The sequence below is a fragment of the Taudactylus pleione genome, unplaced genomic scaffold, assembly GCF_031769625.1.
Source record: "Taudactylus pleione unplaced genomic scaffold, aTauple2 ptg000683l, whole genome shotgun sequence".
Taxonomy (NCBI): Eukaryota; Metazoa; Chordata; class Amphibia; order Anura; family Myobatrachidae; genus Taudactylus; species Taudactylus pleione.
Genome location: NW_028285085.1, coordinates 630,839 through 643,326, shown reverse-complemented (window position 1 = coordinate 643,326; position 12,488 = coordinate 630,839). Strand labels below are relative to the sequence as shown.

Here is a 12,488-nt window from a genome sequence, read left to right as displayed (position 1 = left end):
ACCAATCTTTTACAGTGGTAAAGAAGAAAACATCAAAGGTAAAGGTAGCTGCAGAAAGACATAAAATTGGCAATATGCCAGTTTCACCACATGAAGTGGCAAGAAATGGCTAAGGCCTTAGCCCTTATTTATGACTGGTGGGTCTGCCTCTTATGATGATGTAAGCACAAGTGAACATGCTGACATAGAAATTGAGGATGCTTCTGTGGAAGTGCACAGGATGAGCAGGATATTTGTGTAGCTGATGCTAATGAGGATGTTGATGAGCATGTTGATGATGAGGATGTTGTTTGTGTAAATTAGGCACCAGTGGATGAAACAGTTATTGCCCATGATAAGGAAAAGCCTATTGTCATGCCTGGGCACAAGACAAATAAACTTGGTTGTGTTGACTCATCTGCATCACCAGTGGGTTTTTTGGGGGAAAGTTTAGTTTTTTCTCGGCAGATGCACTTGCTGGAGAAACTGAAGGAGAAGCCACTGCTGCATCACGTGCCACTTGAGCTGACAACTTGCTTACCAACAGCTCTTTGCATCTCTTTAAATCTGTGTCCATTGGGAAAAAATACACAATGTCTTCATCCCTTCTGGGATGAAAATCCACTCACAGCAGCACCAGCAGGCATAGCACTCAAGGTTTCTTCTGGGGCAAGGACTGATGTGAATGAGTAAAATTTACTTTGGAATCAAAAAATGTAATTTAATTTACTACCAATCAACCCTTCCTGTCCCTGCCTTCAACTACATGCAGTCAGGTGCATAAATATTGGATCTTTGACAGAATTTTCATATTTTGGCCTCTATTCACCACCACAATGGCTTTGAAAATGAAACAAACAAGATGTGCTTTAACTGCAGACTTTCAGATTTAAGGGTAATTACATCCAAATCAGGTGAACGGTGTAGGAATTACAACAGTTTCTATATGTGCCTCCCACTTTTTAAGGGGCCAAAAGTAATGGGACAAACTAAACAATCCTAAATCTAACTTTCACTTTTTAGTACTTTGTTGCAAATCCTTTGCAGGCAATTACAGCCTGAAGTCTGGAATGCATAAACATCACCAGACGCTGGGTTTCATCCCTGGTGATGCTCTGCCAGACCTCTACTGCAAATGTCTTCAATTCCTGCTTGTTCTTGGGGCATTTTCCCTTCAGTTTTGTCTTCATCAAGTGAAATGCACGCACAATCGGATTCAGGTCAGGGGATTGACTTGGCCATTGCATAACATTCCACGTTTTAGCCTTAAAAAACTCTTTGGTTGCTTTTGCAGTATGATTCGGGTCATTGTCCATCTGCACTGTGAAGCGCCGTCCAATGAGTTCTGAAGCATTTGACTGAATATGAGCATATAATATTGCCCGAAACACTTCAGAATTCATTCTGCTGCTTTTGTCAGCAGTCACATCATCAATAAATACAAGGGAACCAGTTCCATTGGCAGCCATACATGCCCACGCCATGACGCTACCACCACCATGCTTCACTGATGACGTGGTATGTTTTGGATCATGAGCAGTTCCTTTCCTTCTCCATACTCTTCTCTTCCCATCACTCTGGTACAAGTTGATCTTTGTCTCATCTGTCCATAGGATGTTGTTCCAGAACCATAATGGCTTTTTTAGATGTTGTTTGGCAAACTCTAATCTGGTCTTCCTGTTTTTGTAGCTCACCAATGGTTTACATCTTGTGGTGAACCCTCTATATTCACTCTTGTGAAGTCTTCTCTTGATTGTTGACTTTGACACAAACAAGCCTAAAGGAGTTCACTCCTAATTATCTCCATTTATGTGAGACTGATCTGTACTAACACTAATAACAAGCCTGAAGGAGCCCATTATTTTCTATCTCAATTTATGTGTGAAATGGCCTGCTTACTAACAGCTACTCGAAAAGTTGAAACAGAACCATTTTTCTGCATGCTATATTAATACATTTTAAACATGCCTATCAATAATGGATTATATAGTCTATTACTAATATAACCGATTACTTTGCTCAACTGTTATTTATGAGCATATTGTTGATATACATTATGTTTGACTAATTTGATGCCTTTTTATGGTTCTTAAAAAATTTTTGTAGGAAATTGTCGAGTTAATTTATTTTTATTAGTTGAATAGCACTTTTCTTTCTTTTGGAGTCTAGTGCTTCATAACGTGACTTTGGCCATGATTTATTAATGATTGCTATAGCAATGCGATCTGGGCATGACAATACCGCCCATGATTGCATTGCAATATGCGATGATTCATCCGGCACATGCATGGACATGGGCTGCGAAAGGTGCCCGTGCCCGGAGAGCTGCCGGGGCTGCTGCGCATGTGCATTCACGCTGACGGCTCATGCACGGCCACCATTGCCGGAGAAGGTCCCTGAGAAACCCTCCCCTGACTAATTATGCACGGTGTAGCCCATAGGCTACAGCGGCTAACCCCATCTTCAGATTGCTGTAGCTGCAGGGGCAATATCTAGAATGCATCGCATTCCGGATGTTGGTAAATTTGGCAGCATCCCATCCCCCGCAGAAACCTATGGGAGATGCGGCTGCCTGCGGGAATGGAAGATATCACAGCAGGTATCGGAGATACCTGCTGTGGTTCCTCCTTCATACATCCAGGGGAAACTTAATATTTGTGGTTAACCCCCGAAAATGGGTGTTTTCGGGGATTAAACCTCAAATATACAATGATAAATGAGCCCCTTTGTATTTTATTTATTGAAGGTGGGCAGTACCTTACAGAAACCTGAAGTTCAATTAACTATAATGTCACCAGGTAGACCAGCACCCTATACTCATTTGTTTTGTTTAACTGCTGGCCTTAGCATGCCGTCGGGACTCTTCCTCTGTTTGGCAGCGGGTCCAGGCTCAGCCTTTACCGCTTGGCCGCAGCTTGTTATGTTGAGCAGCAGAACCTGACCACGGCACCTGAATAAGGTGCAGGCGAGCAGGGGTTCATCAGGAGCTGCTGCTCGAGGCTGGAGCCAGGACCAGTGTCCAAGGTCCGCACTGCTGCAGATGCCAGACACGATGTTGCAGCTGCTGGCTATTGCGAGTCTTGCGACCTACCGCCGTTAACAGCCCCTGAATCCCTACTCTCCGGCCCCTCCCTCACCACGCCGGCATCCTCTATCTACTTGAGGGGTCTGTTTACTAAAAATTGCAAAAACAAGAGATTAGACGCTAATGAATAAAAATTATACATATATATCTCTATAATCTTGCAGTCAAATGACCAAAATATTTTTTGTTAATAGCAGCAAAATTACATGTGTGCGACATGGGGTAACAAAGACATGCAAAGAAAAAAGTCTATTTGCAATGATAAGACACCATTCATTTATAAAGTAGAATCAGGGGGTCTATTGTTCAATAAAAAATATATATATATTTAATGATATATTCTATATGCAATATATATTTATTCAGACTAGCATATGACTAGCCATATTGCAAACATTTATATTTGAACATGTAACACATACATATGTACCAATCAGTGGCGTAGCTAGGGCAGGTTGAGCGGCATCGCGGACCGGAGCAGCAGCAGCGTGGATTCAGGTAAGTATATTTTTATATATATATATATTTTTTAACCTATCTGCACTACTGGGGGCACAACGGGGGAGGGGTGTGGCTACTACTGGGGGGACCTCTACTGGGGGTGGGGGCACAACGGGGGAGGGGTGGCTACTACTGGGAGCACCATTATTGGGAGGACCTCTACTGGGGGCATTTAATCAGGAGGGGGAACCTCTACTGGGGACTACTACTTGGGGGGGAACTACCACTTGGGGCATTATAAAAGGGGCCTACTACTAGAGGCACTGCACTTGGGGGACCACTACTGGGGGCAATAATAGGAAGGGCCACTAGGGGGGACACTGGATAGGGGGGATCACTACTGGGTGCCTGCATAAGGGGACCACTACTGGGAAAACTGCATGGGGGGGACTACTGCTGGGGCACTATATAAAGGGCACTGCATAAGGGGATACTGCTACTGGGCGCACTGCATTGTGGGGACTGCTACTGGGGGTACTGCATAAGGGGGAACACTACATGGGGCACTGCATTTTGGGGGGGCACTACTGGGGGGAATAAGCGATATTTTATGAATATATGGACTGCGCAGCGGTGACACCCGGTGCGGGGAGGGACGCAATGCCCACGGCGCCCGCTGAAAAAGGGGCGTGGTCTCAGAGGGGTATGGGGTGTGGCTTCACGGCCCGATCCTGGTCCCCGGCCCGTGGCCAACAAACTTAACAATGGGATGGTGACAGTGGGGGGTGCAGGAGGTGCGGGCACGGGCAGTGCCGGCTCCCTCACTGTGACAGGGGCCGAGTGCTGCACTTAATATTACAGTGCAGCACCCAGCTCCTGTCACTGAGGGGGAGCCTGCACCTTGGTGTCACCCCTTGGCAGGTGACACCCGGGTGCGGGCCGCACCCCTCTTGTGACGCCACTGGGATTAAGTCCTTTTAATAGCAGTGTCATTTATAGATTAGACTTGGAGATCTCCATGGAGTCATTGTGATCACTATTGTTGTCCAATTAGTTTTATGTATTTTTATATGCAGTATTTGTTGGTACATATGTATGTGTTACATGTTCAAATATAAATGTTTCCAATATGGCTAGTCATATCCTAGTCTGAATAAATATATATTGCATATAGAATATATCATTAAATATATATATATATTTTTATTGACCATCAGACCCCCTGATTATTCTATTCTACTTTATAAACTAATGGTGTCTTATCAGCGCGAATAGACTTTTTTCTTTACAGGTCTATTTACAAAGCCCTGTATGGAGATAAAGTGAATGGAGATAAAGTCCCAACCAATCAGCTCCTAACTGTCATTTTTCAAACACAGCCTGTGATATGGCAGTTAGGAGCTGATTGGCTGGTGCCTTATCTCAGTTCACTTTATCTCCTTCCAAGGCTTAGTAAATAGACACATGAGTCTCGGGCACCACATCAGCCCTGAGATGTCAGGACTCCGGGGGCTGTGTTACAGGAAAGGAGGGGGTTGGTGGCGGTGAGAGAGAGATAAAAAAATTAAATATACCAGCTAACCTAGTGCTGACCTATTCCTTCAGCACTTAAATTAAAACTGAGAAAGGGGTTGGAGTGGAGGAGTTTATATACCCTATAAAGGTAAACAATTGTTAGCTCCACAACCCTCAGTACAGCCCATGATCAAGAGTATCCCTCAGATGGAGGAAGGAGAAATAGAAATACACTTTTATTACTTATGATTTGTGGTCGACTGTGTAGCCAGATAGGTGGTTGGTCATCATTATGTTGTCATGGTGATGGACCTATTTTTATGTGGAGGCCTGGGGCTGTAAACCCATTTGCCCCATTGTTAATCTGACCTTGATGAGTTTTGTACAAGCTTTGATTGATATTTAAAAGGTCTGTTCATATATCTGCTAATAAGGGCTCAGTGGGACCCCTGAGTGCATCCAATCACTGACAAACTGACAACTGGAAGTAGAGACAGTGGATACTGGTGGCAGTCAGCATTGGATGGGAGATTAAACATTATATTCAGTGTGTACAGTATTGCTGCTCTTATTGGACAAGAGCTACAGCCAATCCAGTCATCCATTGACTCATTGACCTGCTTTGACTGGTTCGATACGATAGCGATCAATCTTCACTGTAGGACCTGTGGATGTAATCCAGTAACAGCCAGAGCACAGCGGAGGCCACCACTTAGCTGTCCATGGGGGTTGCTATACGGTATGAATTGCTCTAAGCTTGAGATTCCCTTTAAACTTTCAAATAATCTGTGTGAAATGAATTTATGCTATAATAAATTTAAAGAGTGTTAAATGCATGACCTACATATTACATATTACATATTAATGGCCCTTCCCCACAGTGCATAGATTTGCTGGTAGTCCCATTGTGTTGCCCACTGAGTAACCAGTACAAATGTACATAAATAATGATCTACTACAGTGTGAATGATTGAGAAAAATGTAAACTCAATAATGCTATATTTGCAAGAGTATAATAACAAGGTAAATATTTTGACTGTATATGAGAGTGTGCTGAGAGATTACAGATAAACACAGCGGGACAGATTTAGGATTACATCATTTATTATCCCTGAAATAATAATGGACAAAGTGAACAGTTGAATACTGTGTCAAACAGTACTGAACTCAACCAACTCGAAACCAAAAAGAAAATGTTTTAATCTGTGTCAACTATTCATTGTCAAATTCATCCTTGTGGCTTTAGAATGAATACACAGTGTAGTTGTGTTTTTACCTCTACCATAGGCATGCAGTACCTAAATACAGAGAATGCATTATGTAGACAGACCCTTCTGTTGTGTATAATGCTTAATGGCTAAAACCACCCAGCATTTGACGTGAGTCAGCTTATCTTATCTTCATACATATAGGAAAGAATGTAGCATCATCAATTAGTATTGCACTTAGAAGAGGCATTTCTTTACTATCAAGGGGGGGGGGGGGCAGATGCACTAAGCCTTGGGGGGAGATAAAGTGGAGAGAGTGATAAAGTACCAACCAATCAGCTCCTAACTGTCAGTTTACAGGCTGTGTTTGAAAAATGACAGTTAGAAGCTGATTGGTTGGTACTTTATCACTCGCCACTGTATCTCTACCCCAAGGCTTAGTTCATCTCTCCCCAAGGTGTTTTGTATGGAAACAAAATTAACTAAAAACAATATTGCTGCAATATTAAGGTTGTTTGCACCCATATTGATGTAATTGTTACACAGTCACACAGGACTACCTGATTCCATTTGTCAGATGCAAATTTTAAACATCTGTCCCTTGAGTTGTTCCCATTTTGTATTGACCGACTTCACAGAACAATTTTTTATATTCTCCATACCAGATGCAATTCTTACTACCTATTTTTATAAAGGACTAATACAAATGCTAAAAAAAACTACAAAAAAACCTATAATTAAACATATTCATGTGGGTTTTCACATGCACTAAGGTCCGTGTAAAAAACTACAATTTTTGACAGACTCAAATATGTGTTCAGTAGCAAAGTTTCCCTAAAAAATAATTTTAAATATTGGCAGGTATGTTGGCAGTGCATTTGCTGTGCTGGATTCAGTGGAAATCATCCTGATAGTAAACATTATTTTGTAAAATGTATATGTGGGTCCCAAGTTTAACCTCTATAGGTTCTCTATTTTACAGAAAGAATAAACATAAGTTGCATTACCTTCTATTTATAAAGCAAATACCTTATAAAAATGTCAGTGAACTAAATAGCAGTCTATAGTCTAAATAATGCACATTCAGGTCCCCATTGAAATATTGTACAGAAATTGTATCTTTCATTCATTGTAAACATGTCGGTCCTAAATAAGGCCAACCTATAAGCAGCAGCCATGTCACAGATTGCCACGCACAGTGCAAGTGTTTCTAACCTGGGTATACAATGAGAAGGTGTCCCTATGCATTGCACAGCCCGTATAAATGTTATGATGCTCCTGAATAATTTATATGGGACCCCTAGAGTCACACTTGGAAGAACTTTTGCCTATAATAACTGTCCGTTGTTCCCTTAGAGTTGGATACAATCACCGCTACTTAGGATGCCGCAAGGTCTTAACCTTCCAGACAGTAGGGGCTTTTTACAAATATCAGGAGATCGCAAGATATGCTGGGAAGGGAGCATAAAGAACAATTACTGAGTCAGGACCGAAGAAGTAGGTCCACAAAGGTAATTCACGGGGCTGGACAGAGGCAAAAAGACAGTCTTATATGAACAGACACATTCGCTGAGCAGGGCTAATGGTGGGGTAGCCTGCAGGTGATAAATGCAGCAGGAGCGAATGGAGTTAAAGTTGCTCAGAGACTAAACAGCAATAATGAATAGCAACGGAGACAGGGCTATAGACAAACCCAGGGCAGGCTAGAATAACTAGAAGTGCTACACACTGTGAGACGCAGGCAGTAGACGTTTTCCAGAACACAGAGTGACAGGAACAGGCCCCTCTAGATACACCAAGTTATAAACTATCACTGGCAGGGATCTGCGGGACTGATTGCCTTTTAACAGGAGCCTACACCAATGGGATGTAGGCAAAAGGAACCAGCCCCCTAATAGAAAAATATCCAGCAGCTACAGTGCTGCACGTAGCCGGCGTCTTAGCTGCTAGCCCCAGCCGGGACCAGCATACCCCGCGGTTGCTTGGTGTCCCGGTTGCCTAGCAACCAGCTGGAGCAGGCACCAGTGCGGCCATAATGAAGCGGCATCCTAGCTACGGCCTGGACCCGCGTGAGTAATGAGCCACGACTGCTGCTTATAACAGTAAAGCAGATATAGACAACCAGATCTACTACAGGGGCTGCACTAGGTGACCCTCTAAGTTAAACATTAAAAATAACATACAGTACATCTGTACTGGAGGTTAGAGGCTCTAACTTTCTGAAGGGACGTACGTTACTTTTAATATCAGTAGCAAGTTAATCAGATACATATGATCAATGAATGAGAAACCTTTATGTAACAACATATCAGCAGGCATCTTAAACAGATTTGACACTAAGGGGGAGATGTTTTAAGCCTTGGAGAGAGATAAAGTGGAGAGAGATAAAGGACCTCATTCAGAGGCGGTCGTTAGTTGTAAGCGGTCGCACTGAATCAGGGCAGCCGCTTGCAGTCTGAACGACCGCCTCCTTGTCGATCGCTAAGCTGTGGGTTAACACCCACAGCTCTTGCGACCGACATGGGTGATGATCGCGATGGTCAAGACCATCGCAACCATTGGGGCTTACGACCAGATCCATTAGGTTGGGTCTGGGCACTCTTAAGCCCCAGGGAGCTTCCTGCTCTGATCGAGCAGGAAGCTCCCCACTGACATCACATCAGCAATGATGTCAGTGGGGCCGTCCCCAAAAGGCAAGCGTTCCTGCGGGAACGCCTCCGTTTGGGCAGGCACGCCCCCTGCCCGCCTCCCAAACGGGGTGAGCTGTCACTCACCATCGACAGCTCGCCCCGTCTGCTGCGAAACCCCTGGCGAAGGAGCGTCCTTCGCTAGCCGGGTCTAGCGCATGCGCATGACAGAGCCAGCTCCGTTGTGCGCAAGCCCAGTGGGGCAGCATCGAGTCGGTTGCGAGTGCTCAGCGCTTGCGACCGACTCTGAATGACCCCCAAAGTACCAACCAACCAGCTCCTAACTGTCATTTTGCAAACGCAGCCTGTAAAATGACAGATAGCAGCGGATTTGTTGGTATTTTATCTCTCTCCACTTTCTCTCTCTCAAAGCTTTCATACATCTCCCCCCTCAAGCAGGAAGAAGCTGGGGACCGCAAGTGAAGGCTCAGAGGCCCACATTAGTATTATGAACAGAACCTGTGCAGTGCTAGGGAAGTTCCTTCATTATGTTAGTGATCTTTAAAATAAAAAAGTGACTTCACTCACTATCAGATTAACACCCACAGGTTTACAGATGGGGTAGAGATGCTGCCATCTGTCAGGACCACATACACATATACTACTTCAGCCTTTCACTCAAGAACACACAGAGCCTGGTGACAGACAGAACAAGGGTGCACTACATGTGTCAGGATTACAAATAGCAGAAGTGCTTCCGTCAGGAGGTCAGCAAGGATCATACACAGGAGAAGGGTTCCCACAGTCTGTTAGAATTATAAACAGTGTGTGTCACGTACTATTCATGCCCTGGAGCTGATTAATGTTCAAATGAATGTCAGAGCATTATTAATATTTTCTATGAACAATATCATCATCTTCTGCCAGGGAAACCACTTCACTCCGTATGTAATGGGGACAAGTCATAGAACCTCAGGGATGGATGCCTGTAGTGATGGACAATGGAAAAGGAGAAAGAGAGGCAGAGAAAGACCAATATTAGTAGTTATATTATTATTACCCTTCACTTATACAATGCCATGCTATTACAGAGACCCACCCAAGTGTTGCTTACAGGGTAAATTCTCTGCCACATACAAACGTTAACCTACCAGCATGCATTTGGACACTGGGAAGAGACTTGATCAGAGGAAACCCATGCAAACACAGGGTGAACAGACTAAAGCTAGCCACACACTAGACCAACTTTCATCCAACCATCCAACTAGTTGATTGGTTGGAATGAAAATCTGGTAATGTATGGGAGTAACTGATGATCAGCAATTTGCTCCTAAATGCCAGAAAACAGATGAAAATGGTCGGTTAGACAAGTTTGTTAAATGTTTGATCTAAACAATTTGTTCAAACAACAGTTTTTGTCCATTTTCCGGCGTTTGGGAGCAAATTGCTGATTGTCATTTGCTTTCATCCCTTACCAGATTTTCATTGTAGTTGATGGTTGGATGTAAGTTGGTCTAGTGTGTGGCCAGCTTAACACAGCGCAAAAATACTTACTTACTCCTCCTAAATAGTCAGATATTGGAAAAACTTAACTCCCATCATCATCAGAGGGCATGGTCACACACAGGATTATCACTTCTGTTGTTCTAGGCCACCCCCCAACCTCCTTCCACTCCTAAAACATGCTTGAGATGCTGCACACAACATCTTGCTCATAATGGATATAAAATACAACATTCCACAAGACTGGCTGAACACAGCAAATCCGGACTGTCCTGTTAAAATCAGGATGGTTGGGAGGTATGGAGTACAGCCCATTGCCCCAGCAGCAATGCTAACCACTGTGCTGCCCTAGTTATAGATAGTAAACATTACTACAAGGGATGTAGCTAGAATACAAACTAAAATCACACAACAGCTCAGCTCCTTTTATTCACTTAGGGCCTGAATCAGAGTTCTACGGTATTGCACAGATCGCATATCCGAGTGCTGAGTCCTAAGGCGTAGCCTCGGATCTTCTGGGAGACCATCAGCAATCTGAGTAACCCTGAGGTTACTCAGATTGGGTCTCGGAGCTCCTTAGCCTGATCTCGGCACTCCTAGAAAACTGGGGGCGACATGCCCTTGTTTTCTGGAATGGAGTTTGACCACCCCCCAAATGGCCACAGCCTGTCAATCACATTGTTCCTGGAATCTTAGCGGCATATTTACTAAAGTGAGAGTTTTTAGAAGTGGAGATGTTGCCCATAGCAACCAATCAGATTCTAGCTATTATCTTCTAGAACAGGCCTGGCTAACCTGTGGCTCTCCAGCTGTTGTGAAACTACACATCCCAGCATGCCCTGCCACAGTTTTAGCATTCCCTAATAGCAAAACTGAAGCAGTGCATGCTGGGACTTGTAGTTTTACAATAGCTGGAGAGCCAGAGGTTGGCCATTCCTGTTCTAGAAGGTGCTAAATAAATGTATCTGATTGGTTGCTATGGGCAACATCTCCATTTCTAAAAACTCTCACTTTAGTAAATTTACCCCTTAATTATCGATACAACTATGCCTTATTTTGCCAGGTCCATAATTATTGGCAGTTATAGCTTGTATTATATTTAGGGGTGTGCACTGGCCACTTTTCGTGTTTTGTGTTTTGGTTTTGGATCTGGATCTTTCTTCGTGTTTTGGATCTGGATTGGTTTTGCCAAAACCACCCTTCCGTGTTTTGGGTTCTGGGTTTTGTGTTTTGGATCTGTATTTTTTTTAAAAAAAGCATAAAAACAGCTAAAATCACAGAATGTGTGTGTTTTTCTGCTCCTATGCTATTATTAACCTCAATAACCTTAATTTCCACTAATTTCCAGTCTATTCTGAACACCTCACAATAGTGTTTTTATGTCCGAAAGGTTGCACGGAGGTAGCTGGATGACTATGCTAAGCGACACGAGTGGGCGGCACAAACACGTGACCCATCTAGGAGTGATACTGCAGTGGCAGACAGGATGGCAGTTTGAAAAACTAGGCCCCAAACTGTACATAATGCAAAGAAAAAAAAGAGGTGCAAGATGGAATTGTCCTTGGGCCCTCCCACCCACCCTTATGTTGTATAAACAGGACATGCACACTTTAACAAAGCAATCATTTCAGCGCCAGGGTCTGCCACACAACTGTGGCTGAAATGATTGGTTCGTTTGGGCCCCCACAAAACAAGCTGGCAATTAATCTGTCCCTGCACAAACTGGCTCTACGGAGGCAAGATGTCGTCATCATCCTCCTCATCCACAGATTCCTCACCCTCTTCAGTGTTGTGTACATCCTCATTCTCACAGAGTATTAACTCGTCCCCACTGGAATCCACCACCACAGGTCCCTCTGTACGTTCTGGAGGCTGGTCTCCCTGGAAGAGTTGATAATTCATTTTGATGAACATCATCTTCTCCACATTTTGTGGAAGCAACTTCCTACGCCTTTCGCTGACAAGGTTCCCGGCTGCACTAAACACTCTTTCGGAGTACACACTGGAGGGGGGGCAACTCAGGTAAAATAGAGCCAGTTTGTACAGGGGCCTCCAAATTGCCTCTTTTTCCTGCCAGTACAGGTATGGACTGTCTGACATGCCTACTTGGATGCTGTCACCGATGTAATC

At 43.8% G+C, this 12,488-nt stretch overlaps 1 protein-coding gene and 1 long non-coding RNA gene across 4 annotated transcripts in view; one reads left to right on the top strand and one right to left on the bottom strand.

Annotated features, from left to right (window-relative positions):
- Positions 1-12,488, top strand: part of LOC148477908 (uncharacterized) — a 73,993-nt gene that overhangs the window by 17,434 nt on the left and 44,071 nt on the right. The window lies entirely within an intron of this gene.
- SCN2B (sodium voltage-gated channel beta subunit 2) overlaps positions 6,136-12,488 on the bottom strand; it is a 43,931-nt gene continuing 37,578 nt past the window's right edge. For both annotated transcript variants that reach the window (XM_088455991.1, XM_088455990.1), the window contains exon 5: positions 6,136-9,841. Coding sequence is in view for 1 of the 2 variants with exons in the window: in XM_088455990.1 (XP_088312116.1) it covers positions 9,818-9,841 (24 nt within the window). In the remaining variant the exon portion in view is untranslated. The remainder of the gene's footprint in view (positions 9,842-12,488) is intronic.